General features: G+C 39.3%; 1 protein-coding gene across 1 annotated transcript in view; it reads left to right on the forward strand.

Moving 5' to 3' along the window:
- ASCC3 (activating signal cointegrator 1 complex subunit 3) overlaps positions 1-24,703 on the forward strand; it is a 255,779-nt gene that overhangs the window by 139,105 nt on the left and 91,971 nt on the right. Inside the window, exons 15-21 of the mRNA XM_063124851.1 lie at positions 5,278-5,469; positions 5,809-6,033; positions 15,829-15,948; positions 18,075-18,239; positions 19,781-19,867; positions 21,597-21,773; positions 22,895-23,120. Of these exons, the coding sequence (XP_062980921.1) occupies positions 5,278-5,469; positions 5,809-6,033; positions 15,829-15,948; positions 18,075-18,239; positions 19,781-19,867; positions 21,597-21,773; positions 22,895-23,120 (1,192 nt within the window). The remainder of the gene's footprint in view (positions 1-5,277; positions 5,470-5,808; positions 6,034-15,828; positions 15,949-18,074; positions 18,240-19,780; positions 19,868-21,596; positions 21,774-22,894; positions 23,121-24,703) is intronic.

Below are 24,703 nucleotides of genomic sequence, written 5' to 3' on the forward strand. Positions count from 1 at the left end.
AATAACCTTACAACAGTATATACAATATTTCTTTTTCAGAGAAGTTCTAGAAGGATAACGTTAATGAAATATGTATGTATAACTTTATACCAAGTAATGCCCGACTGCTTAGCATCACATCTTTATCGAGGAATTCTTTGCTTTGTCTTTGATTTTTATTCCAACCTGTTTTTCTCTCTTTGCGTTTAGAGATGGGCCTCATTCCTGAAATTATCTCACCAATTATCCCAAAGAACCTATTTCTTTTTCTTAGTTGAACCTTTTGAAAAGAACATCCCCCCTCCCGCTTCATCTTTGCCAGAGCTTTGATGGCTGTAGGCCAGCTGGGTATTTATGATCCGCTATATTGATATGGCAAACCAAACTATGCAGTACTTCCTGATTTATCGACTGACTGGCTTACCTTCACCTATCCAGTAGCCTTGCACAGCACCACTGCTTTTAGAATGCAAGATAAATGTCCTCCGTGAACCAGTGCTTCTCTCAGTTGCTTTAGACCTTAAAAAAGAAAAAAAGTTACAGACAGTGAACTCCATCACGTGAGCCACTTCTGATCATTTATATTTGCCCTGTGAAAGGATGAAAAGTTCCTGCCAGCCTAGCTCAGTTTGTAAAATGGAATAATAGTATTAGTAGATTATAGTCTTGTTACTGTCTGACTCTCTACATACTCCAATACAGTAGAGATTGCTTATTTGCTTAGGTATACGTTGCACCACTTGTAGGAGAATGCATTATGCATAGCAAAGGAAGTGCTAAACATTTGTTGAAAACGGAAAATGGTTTGTGGAGTAACATTTTTTAGCATTTACATTTTTTAGTATTGACACTAGCAGAGGACACTATTTTGTGAGGTTTAGAACATAGCTCTTTCTATCCTTGATCTTCCCTTCATTTCCTTACTTTTGTAATCTTCAGCCTTTTCCTCTTGTTTCGAGCAAGAGAAGGGGAAATGCCAGTGTACTAACTTTAAGAAATTGTATGTTTATTTAAATTACTGATTTATGTATGAGGATGCTGTTATGTGTTTCACTTTTGATGTGAGCTGCTTTGAAGGTTTGTCTGGCATTAAATGTCAATTCAGATATAAATATGTCACATACAGATGTGTGAAATTATTACTTAGAACTGGCATTGCACTTTCTTTATGCTTCTGGGTAGCTCAGAAGCATTGGGATGTGATTTGCTCTTGCCTGGAATGACTTCATCCTTTGTGCCTGTCGGGAATGGATGTTGAAGCAGCGGGAGGAGGGAGATAGTGTTGTGTATGTGCATGCAGGAAGGCAAGGAGCCCCGTGCCACTCTTAAGCTCTAATTCAGGGGAATTGAACCTCTCTTAGCCCAAGAAATGAATTCCACTTCAGGAATGTTCGTGGAAGCTGCATTCCACTATTGGGTGGAACCCAAAATATCAGCATGTTTTAGTTTAAAGCTCTTACTAAGCCTTAGGGTAGGCATTTCCACCTTTTTGAAAAAACTGCCCCGAAGCTGGGAAGCCACCAAACGATATGTTGCTGGGAGAAAGGATAAGAAGCCATCTAGAAACTCCTGGGAGGGCTGGATTGGGACTCCAGGCCTGAAGCTTTGCACCCAGTGCTCTAGTTCAGTATATCAAACCCTTTACTTTTCCTCTTCTTTCTGCCTGAAATGTGTATGGCCTGGAAAGATATTTGAGTTGGCCACTCAGGGGGTAGAATCGCCCAGAGAGCTCCGGCTATTGGGCGGTATAGAAATGTAATAAATAAATAAATAAATAAATAGATGTGGGATATCGTTCTTCATACGACAAGCTTTAGCACTGGAACTTCTAGTTGTCAATGCTATGTATAGGATTTTCATTATAGTAATTATTTATGACCTCCTTGTTTGCACAAGGTTGAACAAATATAATCAGAAATGTCTATAATTGTGATTTAGCCCTAAAGATTAGGCGCAACAGTATTGACAGCCTATTAAGATTACTGTACTATGAACAACATTAAATCAAGGTAGTGGAATGCCAAATATGCATTGGTGACATGGTTCAAATGGATGCAGGGCCACTTTTCTTAGAAAGATCTCTGAAATAAGTCAGTTGGGGCTCCATTCAATTTTCTCAGTATGTATTTTGTTGATGTGTGTATTTGGGGAGGGGGGATTTTGGGATGGTTTTTGTTTTAGTTTTCCCCCTGTTCAAACAATATCAAATTTCACAGTCTTTACATTTTCTCAATAGAAATCCCAAGAGAGCAGTAGCCATTGAAATTTCAATTTCAGACCAGGCTATAAATTGAACATACAATTTGGATTTTTATGATCTTCAGCACAGATCCCTTTCTGGTGTGCCTTTGCAATCTGGAGACAAAAAATGTTTGTTCTGGAAAGTGGACTTTCTCTCTTTCCCATAATCTCAGAAAATGAGGGAATTTAGTGTCGTAGTAATAGATCAATTCTTCATCATTTGGTACCTGGCATTTCTTCAGTATTTGAATAGAATGCAGTTTTTGGCTTGCTAACATTATATTTCTTCCTTGGTACATTATCTTTATGTCCACTCCCCTGTTCCAAGACATACCTCACTGAAATAAGTAGCTTTTTTATTTAGAAGACTTAAAGGGGTAACTGAATGTGAAGGATGTCCTGTTCCGATTTCATTCAAGCCATACTTTAAATTATTTTAATCAAATACATTCCAGTTGAACATACAATGAACATACTTCACCCCCCAGCTGTATTAATAGAGGGCATTGTATCAAAAGTTGATCAAAAAGGGCTTTTCCATAACAGAAGAAATCCAAGGCTTGCTGCTATGTTTCCTCTGGCCTTCAAACAAACAATGGCCATGAAGATGACTGTGACTCCTTTTCATATCATGCTGTGATAACTTCCCAGGTCATTTACTGTAATGTGTTGTACGTGGGGCTGCCCTTGAAGATGACTTGGAAGTTTCAACTCAGTTCAGCTGCTAGATTTTTAACAGATACTGCCAGATGGAATCACATTTCACCACTTCTCAGGGAGCTGCATTGGTTGCCTGGTTGCTTCCTTGCTCAATTCATATTTTGACCTCTGAGAGCCAGTGTGCCAGGGAAAGGTTTCAGCACTGCAATGGAGCCTTGTAGTTTTTAGCTAAGATTTAACTGGAAGGAATCTGAAAGGCTTTGGGCCTATTCAGTCTGTGGAATGTCAGGATCTGTGTGAGTTGATCTCTGTCATTGTTCTCAGAGCAGGGATGGGGAGTTACCCTACACCCCACAGTCATCTGCTTGCCCTGGCCTTGGCCGGGAAGCTGCCTGTGAGAACCTGACAGAGTTGGGAGGAGAAGTTTGCAGAAGAGTCACTTAGATTGACGGTCACCCTGGTGGTCTGAGCAATGCCGCCCTGTTTGGACAGGGGCATTTCTGGAAGGCCGAAACCCCTTGTCTGTCAAGTAGTCCGGAGGAAGCGTACGCTTCCCATTTTAAGAAGATGCAAAGGTGAGGAGCCTTTACTAGGAACATCTTGTCTGCAATGTCCCAAACCCCTACAGGTTTGGATCCATCGTCGTATGAGAGTCTGGAGGCACTCTGCACATGATCCCTCCTAATTGGAACTTTGGATTGCTAAGGACTTGCCATGAAAAGTACTGTGAGGCTTTTCATAGACTTGACCTCTCGTTTGCTGTGGACTGTGTGTCTTTATTTGTTGTCAGCTCAGTATACTGGCAGTTTGGGTTTGATTTACAACTCTTAGACTTCCCTCTGCCTAGACTCATGCGACGAGGAGTTGCCCATGCAAAAGCAGTTGCATGGAACTCCTTGCATGTGTGGGTTTACCCTTCCCTGGATCTTGTTTAGGCCTTGACCATGTTGCATGGAGTTACCAATGTATGATCCAAGGTTGGACTAGCTCTCTTTGGGTGGTTTGTCAAGCCTTTCAAGAATTTGCTCTTTGAGCGCCTGAGGAATCTTGTCAGGAATCATTCCTCTCCCTTGTCCAGATTTGGAACCCATGTATGGATTGACTTTGTCTTGTGTTTAGAACCATGGAGATGGAAACAACATCGATGGGAATCTCATCACGGTAGTAGTGATTAGCTTTTGACTGATGTGGAATTTCTTGGAGCCTCTAGCTAGTGACCATCAGCTATATGATTTCTGAAGTATGTAACCATTAAGCTTTTGCCATGGGATTTCCTGCAATAAAGAAGTCTCACTGATTTGTCCCATGTCAGTTTGCCAGAGTGTGTGCTTGCCTGAGGGCTTGGGAAACCTTGTGTAGTGGTTAGGGTGGTGTTGGACTTGGACTCAGGAGAGCCGGGTTCTAGTCCCCACTCAGCCATGGAAGCTCACTGAATGACTTTGGGCCAGTCACAGACTCTGAGCCCCATCCACCTCATAGGGTTGTTGTTATGAGGATAAAAGTGGAGAGGAGGAGGATCATGTATGTCACCTTGAGTTCCTTGAAGGAAAAAAGGCAGGATATGAATGCAATAAATAAATAAGCCCTAAATGGCTTGGCTCTCCCTATACCAGCCTGCCTGTGCTGAGGAGGCTCCACTTAAAAGTACTTTCCACCACTGTGTACTAACAAGAGAGAGAACCTTCTCTGTTACAGTGTCCCATTTTTAGAACTCCCTCCACATAGAGGTATCACTGGTGCCGACTTTGATATCTTTTGGGGAAGTTCAGCTGTATAGTTTGTCCTTTTACATTTTATTGCATTTTAAATTGCTTCATTTTCGGGGGGTGTTTTTTATTGTTGTTCTGCTTTAGGATTATATGACCTTTTTTATATCTTTGATATCTTTGGATGAAGGGCAGTTTAAAAGTCCAATCATCATCATCTCACCAAATTTACCAGCTTGCAAAACCTGTTAGGGGTTTTCTTTTGTATGCTTTTTCTTTAAGGTCATCCTTTATTCAAAGGTTTGTGACTGTATTTTGGATTAGAAAGCAGTTTTTATATAGAATCATGAGGAAGGAAGCAACACAGATGAAGATGTGGTTTGGATAAGTTCCAGACTGAATGACCTGCAAAAGCAGAGAAGAAGTTACCTGATGACTTAGGTCAAGGAGAACAGGCGGTCTCAGCCTTTGTGGCCTGTATTCTTCAGGATCTTGCATAGCTACAGAGTTATCAGTTTGAATTATGAGATCAGTTTTGAGTAAGATCAGTGACAAAACGCTAATGTGGTTAGAAACACTTTTGATTTCCTATATTGTTGAAGTGTGTGTCAGTTATATATGCGGTAGGGTTATTGAATTTTAGGGTGAATATTCTGCTAATTTTATACTCCCCCGTCTTATCCTTGAAAAGGTACAAAGATCCAGAAACAAACAATTACGTGAAATGTTTCCAGATGGATTCAGTATTCATCATGCAGGAATGCTGCGGCAAGACAGAACTTTGGTGGAGAATTTATTTTCTCGTGGATACATAAAAGTCTTGGTCTGTACAGCTACGTTAGCTTGGGGTGTCAATCTTCCAGCTCATGCTGTTATTATTAAGGTAAGAGCGTGTTCTCTCTCTATAAAGGCCATTAAAAATCTATGAAGTGTAATATAAGAGGATTTTTTTTACTATTGTTTGCAAAAGCAAGAGTGGGGGGGCGAAAGATATGCTGCTAATTATCTAGCAATTGTTGGGTGGTTCGGGGATTGTTAAACTGACTTTCTCCTTTGGGAGTCTAGTTGGATAGTAAAGATTTAAATATATCACAGATTATGAAAGGATTAGTTTAAGTACACTTTTGAAATCCTGCCGTATTTGCCTAATTTTGGTCTCTGGCTCATCTGGATTATAGTCATGTGTGTTTATGTTAATTTTTATTAACTTTTCGTCAACCAGGGAACACAGATCTATGCTGCAAAAAGAGGCGCCTTTGTTGACCTTGGAATTTTAGATGTCATGCAGATATTTGGTCGAGCTGGGCGGCCTCAGTTTGACAAATTTGGAGAAGGCGTCATTATTACAACGCATGACAAACTCAGCCATTACCTGACTCTGCTTACTCAGCAGAACCCAATTGAGAGCCAGTTTCTCGAAAGCCTTGCAGACAACTTGAATGCAGAGGTACGTTTTCGTAAGCAGCTTGGCATAGCATACAAGCCTTTGGAAACCAATATGAATGAAAAAGGAGGAAAATCCAATACTGTTTATATTCAGATCTATAAACTATAGCCGTTTCACTAACTAGTTTCTGGAGATTTTGTTGTGACACTGCTCACACATCATGCAGGCTAGCTTGATCAATGCTTAAGGATGATGGGAGTCATCAGGCTCCCCACCACTATTCTAGGCTTTGAGAAACTGTGACTGGTGTGTCTCAGGTAGAAACTGAGGGGGTCAAGATTGGGTCGACAAGCTCCTCTGCTGGTAGAAAGGACTTTCATCATCAGAGAGGCATGTCCCCACCAGAATGTCCCCATGCAGAAAGCCTTGAAGGTCTACATTTAACAGGGCATTCTTGGGGTGGAACAGAGGTGGCTTTGAATCCACTGGATCTAAAGCCCTTCCATTCTCCCGGGTGGCTCCAGGATTGGGCACCTAATTCTTGCTCCCTTGGTTTCAGTGGGAGGATAAATTACAAAACTTGTCTAGCTGGTTTGTGAACTGACAGGGCTTTGGAAGTGGCAGGGAATAGAGCACATCACATCACCCTGCCCACTGAAAATTGCTCTCTAAATTGGCAATAATACACTGGCATGTTGTGGCATAGCAGGTATCCATAGCAGGTACTATTGTCTTATAGATACATGTTCACAAATCTGAAACACTTGTGGGCGAGAACAAATTGGCAAAACTCAGCAGCTGTCAGTAGAGATAACATTCTTGATGTCTTTGTGTGATGTTGGTAACTAAAAGTCTCTACATCCATAATTGTCAGAATAATATTTTCAGAGAGATCATCCATGGCTCATGAGGTTTGCAGGGTTGCTTTCCATATTGTCATACCCTGGCAAACAAATAGAAATTGGGACTGAAATCTGTCCCAATGAAGATTGAATTATTTATTGGATTACTAAAATTATCTCAGGTGCACATACCCAACAGTACGGGTGCACATTCTGTGCATGAGGGGGGCCCCTATGGACTTAGCTGTGGTCCTCGAGAGTCCTGACTCTTTGCCATAAACCCCCAACCCCTGTGATTTCCTCTTACTACCAGTGATACAGACCACTCTTTCCATTGAGGAAAGAACCATCTATATGAGGAACTCTGGAGGAGAGAATGAAGAGCCTTCAGTGTCAGGATTGTTTGAGGGTGGGGGGGGGGGGGAGAAGTGAAGGCTCTCTGCATCCTCTCCCAGTAATCCCCATACAGATAGCTCTTTCCTGTTAGCAGCAGGGAAAGAGTGATCTGAATCAGGATCGCTGATATGTGTGTGTGCATGAAGGCATGTATGGCCCCTAATACCGAAGTCAGTATCACATATGGCCCTCAGCACTGAAAAGGTTGTGCACCTCTGTCCTACAGCATCTGTAGGGGGAACCTACAGAACTTAGCGAAATGTGTCTTCCGGGCTGCAGTGGGCGGGGAGGAATTGCCTGGAGTTGAGTGGCAGGTTTTTGCACCACTCGCACTATGTTCCCAACTTCAGTGATTCCCCTCTCCCACTATAGCCCTGGAAGTCATACTTCACAATGTTCCGTAGGTCCCCCTCCGCAATCCCCTGGAGAGGCTATTCAGAGGTTACTGCAGAGGGAAGGGAAAGATCTGTTGCCCGTGCTTGCCATCTACGCACCCAACGTTACATTTTACCCATTGTTCTCCGAGTTGTATTGCCCATTTATAACCACTTCCATCCTTTCCCCATCTTTCAGGGAAATGTATTTTTAGAGGCAAGAATAGCAAGGTAAACAGAAAAGAGGGACAGTTCTGCTGGACTCTGGCTTTGTGTTTACTTCTCATTTTGAAATTGGGCAAGCATGTGCTGACTTGCCCTGCTTTGGATATTGCCCATAGGAGAGAGTCTAGTTTCGTAGCAGGAAAAGCTTTGCAGAAGAAAAGTTAGAGAAGACTAATTTTTCTTCAGCTATCCCAAACTGCAATTTCATTTTGGTAAAAGTTTAATTATGCTTTAAAAGATCTAGTGCACCGTAAGCATAAAATTAATCTTTGATGGTCAGGAGCCGTGCCAGGTTCCGACAACTGAGGGTCAATGTTGAAGTGTGTTAATGATTTCTAATAAACTTATGTTAGTGAAAATAGCAATGCATCTTAGCTGGTGTAACTGAAAATGCTGAAAGGCAAAAGTGTGAAGCACTGACAGGGCCATGAAACCATCATTTTTTATGTACTCTGGAACACTGGACATGGCTTTTCCTGCTGACATGACAAGCCAGGAAAGATCAGTACTTGGTTGATTACAGAAAATCAATGGTAAGTCAGGCCAATTACAAAAGTCTTTCGTTTCTTTTGATTGTAGCTCAGTCATTTATCTCTTTCAGTTCACATCTTCGTATAAATATCTTCCTTTCTTGCTTAACCAGCTTTTGCAATAATCTGAGGAAAAGGACTTTGGAATCAACATAGAAAATTTTGATAAACTTTTCTGCTTTATATGTAACCCTGTTTGAGAAAACAGAAGTGATGTGCGCGGCAATTAATATTCTATTGTTTATGTTCTGAGTTCAGTTGAGATATGTAAACAGGGGCTTGTATCGTATAAAATGCAGGAGGAGTTCCGCTCCTAGAATGGGGCTTTTCATCCATCCCTTTCTCACAGCAGTTTCCTGTACATCTCAAGAAGCTGCTCCTGAGTTTTGGGGCAGCCTCCAAAATGTGATATTCAGTGGGAAAGGAAATCAGAGACCCTCACTTGTGCATCTGGAAGGGTTTTCTGCTCACAGTAAGGCTCTGCTGATCTATAACAGTATATAATAAGTCAAGATATGAACATGACTTTTGGCTCTTCACTCAGACCCTCCACACAAGAAAGGAAACAAGCAAGCAAACAAACCAGTAAGTCTTCCATTAACTATAGTTTCCATTTCATCTGAAATGGAAACTATGGTTAATAACTTTAGAACAAGCTGGGATATTATATCATGGTTTGAAATTGGCTTCATGTCCTGGCTTGCTCTGAAACTGGTTAAGACTTACTGGTTGATTTGTTCCCATCACAAAGGGAGGAGCTAAGTGGCTGCATGCACCTCCCAAAGGCTTGTTCGTATCTTGGCTTATTCAGCCAAGGTATGATCATCAGAACTCTGTGTGCTTCCATAGCTTTTACTTGAAATGTTTGTCTTTTTTTTCTTTTTGTGATGAAATCAGCTCCAGAAATTGAGTAACTCCCTGTGATGACTGTTCACAAGCATTTTCAAACCATGAGGTTTAAAGCATGTCTTTTTAAACGTAAAGAAGCTTATCTGGGGTAAATATATATATATATATATATATATATATATATATATATATATATTCTGTAAGAGTAGACAGGCTTTCTGAAAGACCACATAATCTCAGTTGGCACAAGGTAATAGTGAGTTCCTAGACGGGTTCCACAGCAGAAAGGTCCCTATGGGAAAAGCATTTACTGTGGGTAGAAGTTTAAAGGGAATATTCCAGAGAAAGGATACACTGAAAATAATAGTTCACACATGTCATAAAATGAAAGACTGCAGGAATTGATTATGTTACTTAGTCTTAGGCTTGGTGTCAGGGATTGGCATGGTCATGCAGATGGCAAATTGCTCAGGATTTAGAAGGGCACATCCCTGTCTCTTTCGACCCCACAGACAAGTTTCCCTGAGTCGACAGCACTTTTGAATAGGAGCTGAAGGCGTACTTGGCTGCCATCCACAACAAATGCCCACCATGTTAGATTACCCCAAATGTAATGTCTGGCTGATGTCCAGTTGACATCAGGAGCTGAGTGCTGCTTCCATTCCTGTTCAGAAGCATCAGTGCCTCCAGCACAACCACTTGCCTCCCACCCCCTCTCTCTCTCTCACATACACACACACACACACACACCAAGTTTTCTGTGGTGTGAATGGGAGAAGCACTTTCGAATGGAAGCAGAAATAGCGCTCTGATCCAAACCACAGCAGCCACCTGCCATGTTAGGTGGCCTCAGACACAGTAGCAGTGGCAGGATGGGGAGGGGAAAAGTTGTTTGAGGGGTCTGGGGGCTGGAATTTTGTTGGTATTGGTGGTGGTGGATTGGCAAAACCATGCTTGGAGGGGCCTGCCCCCTAGTGGCAATGCCATGCCTGGGGTGGTGGTAACAAAGTCTGGTTCTGACACTGCTAGAGCATGTATAGTGCAAGGTATTGACACCTGGATGTCTGAATAATGGGTTAGATATGAATAGGTTAAAGGGAAATTAAATTTTGTAGAGAAAGTATGTGTGTGGGAAGGAACAAAAGATTTGGAGTTACAGCTGGAATGTTGCATTGATTAAGGACTTGAAATACTACGGAGGCTGTATCCAACTGTTCCAATGATATTGTTTTAAAAATAACAAGCAAATAGGAGGTTGCTCAGTCAGGGCATGAAATGTTAAACAGTTGCCATATGTCTGTTGTAGAAAATAGATGGCCATTCAGAATATGGTAGGATTTCCAAAACAAGCAAACTGGGAAGACTAAAAATGCTGATGAGACACTTGAGAAAAGAATTCAAGCTGTGCCAGTTTAAAAGCAAATATTTTATCTTCTGTTCACTCAGGAATTTTTTTTCCTCTTGCAAATTTTGACTTAATTATCGTGTTAAATACTTCAACCACCTAGTAACTTTTGCATAGGGACATAGTTCATTAAAAGTGTGTTACATCTTTGTAGATCTTTCTTTCGTTGCAGTGTCCTCTAAGCTTAGCTCAGGCAAGGTCATTCTTAATGATGTACATTTTATTGATGATGTGAAAGTATAGTTAGTTTGGGGCAGGTGGAAGATGCGTAGACAAAACTGTAATCCACATTACAATGTTCAAGATCCTTTTTGTGGTATCTTTTAAAAGAAAAATGATAAATATATGAAATATAAGAAGTAGACAATTCACCCCACCCCACCCCAACCAGTGTTAGTAGCTATTACCTGACTCTGGTCAGTCTGCGTTTCTATAAATCAGCTAATTGCTTGTGGACAACCTTCAATGGCAGTTATACATCGCAATAGTGGTTTTTTTATTTTTCATTCCCTCTGACATAATAGGGCTGTACATCTCCCTTGTTTGTAAATAGGCAAGGGCTGTTTCTAGACTACACAGAATTGTCAACTTTGGAAAAAGAAAAAAAAAGGGGGGGTGAATGTTAGCAAGTCTTTCTAATTTTACCTGCTACTTTTGGATTATTATTATTTTTTTGTATGTCAACCAGGGGAATACCATGTTTTATATTTTTAGGGGGTAGACTGAAGTATTATTATTATTATTATTATTATTATTATTATTATTTATTTGTATCCCACCTTTTGCCCAGTACTGGGCATCAAGGTGGCCAGTAGTGATTGTGTGTGTGTGAAGTTTTGTTTTTTTAAGAAAACCATGATATGATAAAAAGTTAATTCCATAATTATTAATTACTCATAGAAATTGAAAGTATTTTCTGGCACAAGCTAAGTAGCTTTATCTTAAGTGTTTAGGGAGTTAAATTCTTGTGTCGAAGCATGCATGTTTGTCAAACAGCTAAACAAATGGCATAAAAAAATCATGTGTTTTTCTATTTGTCCAAATACAGGATATTAAAACCAGCAAAAGTCTAATTTTTTAAACTTTGAGGAACCTATACAGTGTCTGGATTAGCCCACAGAGCACAGGTCTGGGAAAACTGGCAGACTTCTGGGAGAGAGAGAATGCTAGCTTGCAGACTCTTTAACCCTTGGCAGAGTCTCTTTATATTTTCTCTGAAACCCTTCTCCCAGCCTATGTGACTAGTAAGAGCATAAGAAGAGACATGCTGCATGAGACAAAGGTTTACCTAGTCCAGAATTCCCTTCACACAGTGGCCAACCAGCTGCCCACGGGAAACCCACGAGCAGGACGTGAGTGCAATAACTCCTGTTCATGTTTCCCAGCAGCTGGTGTACGTGGGCATCCTGCCTCTGTTACTGAAGATAGCAAACAGCCATCGTAACTACTAGCCATTGATACCCTTATCCTCCATGAATTAGTCTAAACCTCTTTTTAAGCCGTCCAGTTTAGTGGTCATCACTACATCTTGCATTAGTGAATTCCTAAGTTTAACTATGTGCTTGTATGAAGAAGTACTTCCTTTCATCTGTCCTGAATCTCCCACCAATCCGCTTCATGGGATGACCCCAGGTTTTGTATTATGAGAGAAGGAGAAAAATGTCTCCCTATCCACGGTTTCCACATTATGGATAATTCTGTACATTTCTATCATGTCTCCCCTTACATGCCTTTTTTTCTAAGCTAAACAGTCCCAGACGTAACAGTAACTACTGACTTACAGTCATATGAGCTGGGGAAATGTTTTAAAGAGACTATATAATAGGACACTTCGTGAGCGGTGGTTCATATTTAGAAGCTGACCCGAGCTTGGTCAGATAAGCTCAGGGTTTTCACACTTCTCTTGCTATTGAGGCTCCAGAGCTTCTAGCTCTTGGGTATGCACAGTTCCCTCAAGACTTAAAGCTGTGTCTAAGTTGTCATTAGTGTGTGTGACCTGGACAAAGGTGTGCTCCTCAGTGCTCCCTTGAAAATAAGGTTCTTTTGAAAGTAAAGTAAAGTAAACTAAATAGATTTTCTCACTCTGTTCTCCCCCTCACCCCAATGGAAGCAATAATTCACAGGACATTGGAGTGGACACCAGATGGCAGCAAATCTTCAAAAGTAATTTCTGCATTCAGTACAGACTATAATAATACCACTAAAAGGTTTAACGTTTTCATGGCTGCAACCTTTAAAGCATTTATTCTGTATTAGCCCTGTCGACATTACAGGATGAAACCCCAGAGAAAAGAAGTTTTGACGGTTGTTCTAAACATCTGCATATTTTAACTCAGTTCAGCTATTTTTCCTTCTGTTTACTCAGATTTCTAGTACTGAACAATAAAGAAAAGCAACACGTTAAAGCAGTGTTTTGGTTTGAGGGGGTAAAAAAAAGTGGGCAGCTTAATTTTGCATTAGCCACAATTGGGCAGGGGGGAAAGTGTGTTGCAAATGAGTATCATATTAGCTTTTGTAAAAGTGTTATAATTTCAATAACCTATATTCCCGGGCAGGGGAGATAAAGTTGTTGTGTAATAGGATGAGATGCCATCACCTCTATTTCAACATAGCATAAGTAAGTACTTCACTCGAGTTATGGGAAGAAATCAAATGCACAAATTAGTTTAGATAACAAATTGTGAAATATTCCTCTGGCCTAGCTAAGTTGTCTTTCCCCCCTTTTGATTGAGTTGCACTCATTTACGGTAGATGTGTGTTGTTAACCTCTATGTGGCCCCATTCAGATATCAAAATAACATTTATTTGACTTTAAATTTCCACGATAGTAGGAAGTTGCAGTTTGGTTGAAAGAAAAATCTAGTCTCGTTACTACTTTTCTTTTTTTATTGCAGTAGGATAATTTTAAGATGTGTGATGGCTCAATAATACATTAAACAACTTCATATCATCCTTTCACAGGTGGAGGGGTTGTGGTTATGTTTGTTAGGATGAGGTGGAAACTTGGGATGTTGGAACAGATGGGATTGTTCTTTAGTATAATTTTGGACAGAGAAATTGGTTAATGATAGTTAGACTCATGGGGAGATGAAGTTCCAAGGGAACAGGAAAGGAGACTTTGTGTGAATTAATTTGTGAGCTTTCGGAATAAGGACATATGGTGTAGTCCTGTACTACTTTGTGGACTGATGATGCCAGAATATAAAACTTAATGAATTTGGCTATTTCATTGATGTTGATATAATTTATTTTCAAACAAATTTATTTGGTTCAGGGATGTAAGGTCTACCACACTAAATGCACTTGTTTGGAAGTAGGTTCCATAGGAAATCAGAGAGACTATTTTCTAATTAAAGATCAATGAATGTGTAGGATTTCAGAATTTATTTTCTGAACTTCTTTAATTTAATGGAGCCCTTTTTCTTTTACTGTGATCCCACATAATCTGGTGCTTTGGAATTATCCTAATTATTTCATCTTCCTCTCCCAAGTGTTTGTATGTATTACTGGGGACCACAAATTTCTAGTGTTCTTACAAAGCACTGAATACTGTTTGATGTTTAAAATGACACTGTATACGTTTCGGACCTTCCTGCAAGTCCCATCCACATTTTAGCATTTGTGTCATACTCCAGCGAGACAATTATTATTTTTATTTATTTATTTATTTATTTATATAGCACCATCAATGTACATGGTGCTGTACAGAGTAAAATGATAAAATAGCAAAACCCTGCCGCATAGGCTTACATTCTAATAAAACCATAAAACAATAAGAAGGGGAAGAGAATGCACCAAACAGGCACAGGGTAGAGTAAAACTAACAGTATAAAAGTCAGAACAAAATCAAGTTTTAAAAGCTTTAGAAAAAAGAAAAGTTTTTAGCTGAGCTTTAAAAGCTGCGATTGAACTTGTAGTTCTCAAATGTTCTGGAAAAGCGTTCCAGGCATAAGGGGCAGCAGAAGAAAATGGACAAAGCCAAGCAAGGGAAGTAGAGACCCTTGGGCAGGTGAGAAACATGGCATTAGAGGAGCGAAGAGCACGAGCGGGGCAATAGTGTGAGATGAGAGAGGAAAGATAGGAAGGAGCTAGATAGTGAAAAGCTTTGTAGGTCAACAGGAGAAGTTTATATTGGATTCTGGAGTGATTTGGAAGCCAATGAAGAGATTTCAGAAGTGGAGTAACATGGTCAGAGCGGCGAGCCAAGAAGATGATCTTAGCAGCAGTTTCAGAATCATGCGATTTTCAGACTTATCTAACAGTATTGGGTGATGAGTAGTAGTTTTATTTTGGGAATAGCAATTCTCATGTTTGTCATTTAAAAACAAAGCAAAACATAGATAGATGTGTGATCCAGAGCAGAGAGAGAACTTTTCTGTCTCCAAAGAGTACAAATAAGTATGCTAAACAAAAGATTCAAAAATTTTGTGTGTGTGTGTGTGTGCTAGCATTGATACAGATTCCCATAAGGCTAAATAGATGAGTCCAATTGGGGTGATGCACAGTTTAAGCTCAGAATGGTGTGCTGTCCAATTGGATCCAAAGCTTTCATTCTAATGTTTCCTTTTGTGAGTGCAACTCTCCTTCCATGAACAGAAGCTCCTTCTGTGCATGGAATTGAACTTTTGGATCTAGACCAATATACAGAAAACAATATCCTGTGGGTGCCTAGGACACTTGACCAGACATATTCTGTATGGCCATCACAGTAATGATGAAATGCGTAATCTCTTTTCCCAAGTGTAATAAGGTGTTTTTTTTTAAAGTGCTCTGCATTATTAGGAGCGTATGAGATTCACACAATAGACCTGTTTTTTTAAATAAATAAATAATATTTTAATGACATTATAAACAGACCTGTCTTAAGGGAAGAGTTGCAAGCTGAGTAGCAAATGGAAGTGAAATGCACATTTGTCTGGTTCTTCCCCACCCGTACTTCCTGGTCCCAAATCGCACTGAAAGGAAGTAATTGCCCTATTTCACTTACGCCATCAGGGGTCCTGAGTTCAAGAAAAAAGGTTTGAATAGTGGGGAAAGTCTTGGTGTATTCTTAGATGCATTTTTTGTTTTTAAAAATAATTGCAACCACTTCATTTTTCAGTTTCTAAATTTTTCACTGTCATGTTATCCTTGAATATCCCATTTCTGCTCATATAAAGCTCTGCATATGATGAGCTCTTTTCCATTATAACTCTTTAACATGTAAATTTAATTGCATTTCTTCCTACTTGCAGGTTGCGCTTGGAACAGTGACAAATGTTGAGGAAGCAGTAAAGTGGATAAGTTACACTTACCTTTATGTACGGATGAGAGCAAACCCATTAGTATATGGCATCAGTCACAAGGCTTATCAGGTAGAAAATGCATGAAAAAACTAACCTGCTTTCTTGTTCTGTAATCCTTTCCTGATGGGAGATTAAATATTTGCCATTGCTGCTTTTCCTGACGTCAGCAACTCCTAAGTGCTAGAAAACATGGAAAATATTCTATAGTACAAAATGTAAAAGAAAAGCATGCTAAATCATTTTTCCTTAGTCATCCTGATAGATGAGGTTTTCAACCATCAGGCAAAACACATAGAACATGGTCAAATCAGCATCTTCATGTATCATGTGTGCTAATCAAATCTGTTTTCGTACATTGCTCTCTGTCAGCATTTCACTGCTAAATGTAACCTTTATAAACTAAATGTGAGTGATACAGTCAAATACTTTGATGTACATACAAGGTGTGTGCATGTTCCTGAATGTATGAAGGTTAGTGTCTGCTGAAAATGCTCCCTTGTTTGACCACCCATACAGCATTAGTAAGAAATGGTCAGATCCCAGGGGGTATGGTCAGCAGGCACAATGGCTTGAAAAGAGCATAATCATTGGACAATATTCCTCCTAACTATTCACTCATTCATTTGAACACAACACCACACACCAAGTAAGAAAACTGTTTTACTGTCGCGGCCAAGAGAATAAGCCGCAAATCAACAGCCACCCAGATTGAACCTCACATTTGCCATTGACTCATTTGGGAATCTTGTGAGGGCCACTTTCTCTGTCTCAGCCACTCATTTGGAGATAATAATATTGGGCTTTCCTTGATTCCAAAAGGAATGAAAAATGCCCTTGACCTCAAAAAGCATTCTATAAGTGAAAAGTTTTGTTGCTTTATCTTTTTTACAACATGCATTGATTAATTATTATATAGTATATTTATTTCACTTGGTAATTAGCCATAGTTTCCCTGTTCTGTCTGAATCAGGAATCTAGGGTACCAGCTTCAGAACAAGCCAAGATCTTAAGTCATGGTTTGAATTTAACATCCTGGCTTGCTCTGAAGCTGTTAACTACAGTTTTCAGGTTCAGAAAGAACATGGAAGCTTTATGGTTAACTAGCTGATATACCCAGTGTTGTTCAGGTCCCTGAATAACATATATTTAACAAATATCTCGGTAACTTATTCATCTTTAAGTTGGTAGGAGATTTTTATTTCAGCAAGAAGCATAGGGAAGCTGAATGTTCAAATGTTGAACACTAAGTATTTGAAAAATAGTTTTTTTTAATTAAATTCTTTTTAAAAAATACTTAAAACTGAAAAAAAATGTGTTTTTAGATTTTTCTGGTACATTTAGCTTGCCAAATTTCAAATTTCTAACTCATCTGGAAGTGGGTAAACATTTCCGGATATACACATACTTTCAGCTTTATAGGTAGAGATTAGAGACTTCCAGTGGCTGCATGAAGATACAACTTTGCCCATCTCTGAGTGCAGGGCAAATTAATCCCCACCTCACAGTTTCGCAAGAATACATTTGGTCTTAGGGAAAAAGACTGATACTAGGAATGCCTTTAGGAAGAGCAGAGGAAGCAATTGTACCTCTCCCCCTTGCGTTTCAAATCATAAGCAATTATTCCTCAAAACCAACTATATATTTCTGGTTATACAGTATAAATGCTTCTAAAATGCTACTCTACCTTTTGATAATTTTATAAACCTACTTTTTTTTCTTGTGGCCAACCCAATACCATATACGTGACTTAGCCATTTCTTGAATATATCCATATTCTCTCTCTCTCTCTCTCTCTCTCTCTCTCTCTCTCTCTCTCTCTCTCACACACACACACACACACACTTTCATTCTCTCACACCAATATCTTCACTTCTTGCATTATAAACTAAAATTGCTTTTCCTAGCTGATTTCCCACAGTCTCCAGTGTGTTAAGTCATGGTTCCTGTTTCCTTGTGTTGTAGTTTGATTTGATTAGCCCCATATGTGTCTTGTGGTAGAAAGAAGATGGCATTAACATATAAAATATTTTAATTCTAAATATCAATAGTTAATACAAGTGAGCTGTGCAAAGTGAAGGCATTAAAAATGGCAGAAAAAATAAAAAAGGTGTAGGGGAAATATCTTTATATTTATGCAGAGGAGATTTTTTTATGATAGGAAATAATTCTCCATACAATTCATCACTGTATTTCAGATGGATCCAAGTTTAGAGAAACACAGAGAACAGCTAGTGATTGAAGTTGGTCGAAAGTTGGACAAAGCTCGGATGATTCGTTTTGAAGAGAGAACTGGGTTTTTTTCTTCAACAGATTTAGGCAGGATTGCTAGCCACTACTATATTAAGTATAATACAATTGAGGTAACATACAACTTTTCTTCATAATTTGTCATATTTTGAAATAAAACCAATGAAGTTATATTTAATAACATTTTCATCTAATATTGTTAATAAATCTGATTAACTGCTTTTAAATCCAAGTTGGAAAAACTAATCTTGATATGTTACATTACAGTTCATAACTTTCATCCTGTAGAGGAGGATTCTGAGAAAGTACTATTGATTATAGGAACGGCTTCAAGGAAAATGTAATCATCTTTAGCATATTGGAAGTGCGTATACTCTCAAAATGGGTACTAGAGTATTTACACACTTCAGATTATTATTATTATTATTATTATTATTATTATTATTATTATTATTATTTATATAGCACCATCAATGTACATGGTGCTGTACAGAGTAAAACAGTAAATAGCAAGACTCTGCCGCATAGGCTTACAATCTAATAAAATCATAGTAAAACAATAAGGAGGGGAAGAGAATGCAAACAGGCACAGGGTAGGGTAAGCAGGCACAGGGTAGGGTAAAACTAACAGTATAAAGTCTGCACAACATCAAGTTTTAAAAGCTTTAGGAAAAAGAAAAGTTTTTAGTTGAGCTTTAAAAGCTGCGATTGAAGTTGTAGTTCTCAAATGTTCTGGAAGAGCGTTCCAGGCGTAAGGGGCAGCAGAAGAAAATGGACGGAGCCGAGCAAGGGAAGTAGAGGCCCTTGGGCAGGCGAGAAACATGGCATCAGAGGAGCGAAGAGCACGAGCGGGGCAATAGTGTGAGATGAGAGAGGAGAGATAGGAAGGAGCTAGACCGTGAAAAGCTTTGAAGGTTAACAGGAGAAGTTTATATTGGATTCTGAAGTGAATTGGAAGCCAATGAAGAGATTTCAGAAGCGGAGTAACATGGTCGGAGCGGCGAGCCAAGAAGATGATCTCTGCGGCAGAGTGGTGAACAGAAACCAACGGACTGATGTGAGAAGAAGGAAGGCCAGAGAGAAGAAGGTTGCAGTAGTCCAACCGTGAAATAACCAGTGAAATAACCAGTGCATGAACAAGCGTCTTGGCGGAAGAGACAGACAAAAATGATAAATAAGATAAGATAAAATACAGATAAGATGTATCTGTATGTGCACTTTTTAAAAAGTGTTGGTACTTTGTTTCACTGTATTCCAAAGACACATTCTGAAGATCTTATTTGATATGTGTTGCATCTTTAAACACTGCTATTTTGGTTCTTTAAAATTCATTTGGTGTTGTTCTCAGAATTAGATATGTTCACTTTTCAATATTTGCTACTAATTTTTTCTGTGTTTGCATGCCACTTCACTGGCTGTTTTCCAGACAATGGTTACCCTCTACATATTAGGCTTCTTTAACAGATCTCAGTCTAAGGATGTAAAAATTCTACATGAATTTCCAAAGTAAAAATTAATAAATCTGGATATATATTTTCTTCTGGAAGTTGCTATTGATCATATATCTCCCCTCCTACCTTCCCTTGCTTAGCGTCTGCATCGGAGTTTCTGCTAAATATTCAAACCAGCAAACCAAAGCCTCTTCTTTTTGCAGACTTTCAATGAACTGTTTGATGCTCATAAGACAGAAGGTGACATTCTTGCTATAGTGTCTAAAGCAGAGGAATTTGAACAGATCAAGGTAAGAATGCATCACAAATTTTAAAACAAAGCAAAAATTCTCTTTTTTTTCATGAGAACCCTGCAAGCTTCAATTATTGATGTTTTAAAGTGTGTCTAATGTGTTGTGTAAATTATTTTCTTGTATTTTTAGTGAAGTATCATAGGAACAGAACTTGAAATTTCATAATTGATTACCTTAATGCATTAAGTTCTTCGATACCATCTAGGATAGCATTATACATATGGGAACTCCAGTGTGTGCATGTGTTGCTGAGGGCAGAGACTTCTTCATGCATTACTATATCAGAACCAATTACACACACATCTCTCTCTCTGTTTGTCTCTGTGTGTGTGTCGTATACATGGTGCTGCCCTTGACACTGTAGTGCATGCCAAAACTTCTACTAGCAGGGGCTGTTCGAGTGCATAGTTATGGTGTCATTAAACTACACTGCTTATTCTGGTTCTTTCAGTCCAAAATATATTTTCTAACCAGTATACATTTTCTAACCATGTATTAACTTTGCTTTTAATTCCTTGAACTTGCTTTGAACGGAATTCTCTTGATGATTGACATAACCCATAGAATTGTAAGCAAATGTTGTGTTTTGGCAGCAATTCAAGAAGTGGAAAAGAAGGTGGCTGTGCCATTTGCTTGCATGTTTCTTTTTAAGATGAATTCTGTTGACTAGCTTTGCTTTTGCTACAACAGTCACGAGTGATAATTTTGCTTGTCACAGAAAACTCATCTGTGCAACTTCCCCAACTCTTTGAAACTGGATACATGAGACCTAAACAGTAGGCAGAGAGGTCCCTCTTCCTAGTAGGCAAACATGATGTGGTGATGGGTATTTGCTTGCCGTCACACTGCTGTTGAAATATCAGCAGCTGGCACCTTTATTCATACACGAGCTAAGCACAAGTGCCAGTGTACAAAGAGGTCTGATGATAACAAACTGTTCAGTTGTTAGTAGAGTTGGGCCCTCTTGAAATGAGTTAATTGGGGAGTGATTGGAAAAAGTCCTGCAAATGGTTCAAGTGATCAATATGACTTTTCAGCTTTGCTTTCATACCGAACAAGCTGGTCAGGGCTTGATGGATACGGCCTCCGGCTGGTTCCCTGCAGGGGCCAAACATTTACCCTCTTTAAGTAAGTTTTAGACTAATAGACTTTCAGCAAATCAAAGAATATGTAGATTTATGCTGTGTTTTGCAAGAACAAGTGAGAATTTGAAATACTATGCATTATTCAAACTAGATATGAATATTTCTTTACTTGTATCAAGACTTAATCTTATTAACAGTGGAAACCTTAATACCATGAATCATAGTACTTCAGAGTTTTGAGCTAAGAACATAATATGCCACATGCAAACTATATGATTTTAATGAATGCATTTAATGTTAATTCAAATTTGCCCTAATCCAGAAGGATGGAGGTCAAATAAAAATGGAAATATCATCAGGTGGAGGATGTATGGTCAGATGATTTAATTTTTGAAGCATATCACATTTTTATGTGTCAATGGCAACCTTAATAAAAGGTGATGCATAATGAAATGCAATTGTGTCATTATTAAGATAGTTTCAATTAGGCTCTATTAAGTACAGTGCTGGGAGACTTGTTTTTCAGAAATTGTAGAATGTTTAAAAACACATTTATTGAGAGATAATTGACATTTAATTTTCATGTGGAAGATTTAACAAGTTGCACCAGTCTTTTCAAAGTCTACTAATTTGTATTTCAGGTGAGAGAAGAAGAAATAGAGGAGCTGGAAGCCTTGCTGGGTGATTTCTGTGAACTTCCTGCTCCTGGTGGTGTGGAGAACAGTTATGGGAAAATAAATATCCTTCTACAAACATATGTTAGCCGAGGAGAGATGGATAGCTTTTCCCTTATTTCAGATTCTGCTTATGTTGCACAGGTAAAATCTTTAAATTATTCATTTCTTTAACAATGTTTTATGTCAGACACACAGGAAACCATAAGTTTTCATATAGGTTCAAGCCCTTATGCAGTTGTCATACAACTTGGATTTGAACACTTGGAGTAGGTTTTTATGTTTGTTATTAAAACTATGTTAAAGTAGTGGATTGCCAACTTCCTACCCATAAGGGACCTTTCTCACGCTGATATTTTTATGTTGAGGAACTCTTGTGCATTTCCCATGAACACCCTGAGTGCTCCAGAAGATTATTGACATGTCCTCTTGGTTCAGCAGATCAGTTGCTCCTGACCATTGTCACACATGTAAGAAGAGTCAGTCCTAGACTGCTCCCAAGACCTCCTTCTGTAGCTGCTTATTGCAAGGGAAAACTTCATTTGAGAACTCTTGCAGTAAAGTCAAATTATTTTGTTCTTTAAAAGGTTTGTGCTCTTTGTTTGCTCAAAGCACTTTGGACTGCATTTGCAATTGTAACATTTGAGAGTCCAAGGTGATGTATAACTATGTTAAACCAATACAGCAATACAGTAGTAGCGTAGACAGTATGATAAAGCAGAGGCTTTAAAAAATCCTTCAGGGTATGTGGCCTGTAGGCAAGCTCCTGCCTTCACCCACCATGAAATACATTTACACGGCTTGCAATGTGGAGTTAAATGTCTCTCTTTGCATTTTGTGGAACAGCATGAAGTGGAGCTTTGATCAGACCCCAGAAAGAATTCTCAAAACTTATTGTCCTCCCTGGGAGTCTTTCAGGCCTTTCTCCCTTAACTGCTGATATCACCACAACCAGCCGCCAGGAATGGCAAGGCACCAGGTGCTTGGTTGTCATTGAAAGCCAGTGTCTGCCAATCCGTACAGAACAAAGATGTCAGCTGGTGTTGGAAACTGTAAACTGTAACAGGCACAACAGAAAAGGTTCTAAATGCCAACCATCACGTTGCCATTCTCTGTCAAACCAGTGTGTGCCATAGCTGATAAGGAATAATATAATCATAGAATAGTAGAGTTGGAAGGGACTTTTAAGGCCATCAAGCCCAGCCTCCTGCTCAATGCAGGAATAGCAGACGCAATATGATTTATCACCAGTATTTGTTCTGCAGAATGCGGCACGTATTGTTCGAGCCCTCTTTGAAGTAGCACTTCGTAAACGCTGGCCTGCAATGACATACCGGCTACTAAACCTCAGCAAAGTTATTGACAAGCGTTTGTGGGGTTGGGTCAGCCCTTTGCGACAATTCTCGGTCCTTCCACCGCATGTCCTTACCAAACTGGAACAAAAGAATCTCACAATTGACAAGCTGAAGGACATGAGGAAAGATGAGATAGGTAAGATATAGAAAAAAGCTAAACTAATGCATCTCAAGTATGTTGAACGCTATTTCTCTATTCTTTTTCCCCCTTTTCCTTTTTGTTTGTTTGTTTGTTTACAAACTGTTGTATAGGTGTGGCCCTATCCCAAGGGAAGGTTTTTTTGGTGGTGATGAGGATTAATTTCACACAACTGAAACTATTTTGCTGTCACAAAGGCTCATAACCCAAATGTATGTTAACACAATCTATACAAACATGTATACTAACACACTCTGGGTCTTGTGCTCTTAGGAACATATGAATCTGCCTTAATTAGACATTGGTCTGTACTGACTAGTAGCAGCACTCTAGGGTTTCAGACCAGAATCTTTCCCTACCTTACCTGGAGGTACCTGGGACCTTGTGCATCCCAAACATGTGCTCCTAAGTTACAGCCGTTATCCCTCCTGAGAAACCTGACAAAATCTAACCTTGCCATTTTTTCAGTTCTGTTATTTATTTATTTATTTATTTATTTATTTATTTAGAATATAAATAAATTTACTCTGAGTTTAGAATGATCATTTTAACACAAAGCCACACACAATCCATCCACTCAATCCTTTTCCTTCCTCATCTCGGGAGGGGCCTGAGCTGAGTGGTAAAGCACATGTTTTGCATGCAGAAGATCCCAGTTCAGTATTGGTATCTCAAGTTAGAGGGATCTGATAGCTAGACAACTGTCTGAGATCTTAGAGAGCTGCTGACAGTACTGGAGTAGAGGAACCAATGGTTTCACTCATGATCCATCAGTTTTCAGCCTGACAGCTTCCCTGCAAGGACCTTGCAGTCCGGAAAGGACAGTGAACCACTGCATCATACATGTGTGCTGTTTTTTTTAAAAAAAAGAAGTTACAAAGCAATTCACTTGTTTCAGTTACTGTTACAGTAATGATAACTGCGCATCTCAAAATCTCTCAATGCATCTCCCAGAATATCCCTGCTTGGGGTATTTTTTACTGGATGCATGAATTTTTGGGTCATGTCCTCCAAGAAAACTTCTCAGAATGAAACACAACATATCGCAGGATTGCAAAAATGCAAAAGGTCAGGCTTCATATTTGGTACATTGTGGATTTTAAGTCCCAGGTCAAAAAGTCAAAGAAAAAAACTATCTTGAAAAGAAACCTGGCTTAAAAACAGTATGTTAAGTGGTGTAAATTCTTAATAGTTATTTAACCCATTCTTAACAACTAAAATAAGGTTTTCTCAGCTGCATAGCACTAATTTGAATTAAATATGTCTTTGATCTCCATCCGCACATGCAGCAGGAATTCCCCTTACTCTGCCCCCCATGAGCTCTCACATGCACACACACGCCCCCTACCCCCATATCTGCTCCAGAGTGCCCCCAGTCCTCAAGGGCAGGTTTGGACAGTGTAGGAAGGGGCTCAGGAACAAGGGAGAATCTCCTCTACTAATGGTGTCCATTCTGCTGGCAGACAAATAACATTGGATACCACCCAATATGAAGGGTTGTATATTCAAGCATGTAGGTATAGAGAATCACTCCATTTACCGTGAAACAATATAGCAATAAAAATTCTCTCTCTAGCCCA

This window comes from Elgaria multicarinata, chromosome 4 (assembly GCF_023053635.1).
Source record: "Elgaria multicarinata webbii isolate HBS135686 ecotype San Diego chromosome 4, rElgMul1.1.pri, whole genome shotgun sequence".
NCBI classification, from domain to species: domain Eukaryota; kingdom Metazoa; phylum Chordata; class Lepidosauria; order Squamata; family Anguidae; genus Elgaria; species Elgaria multicarinata.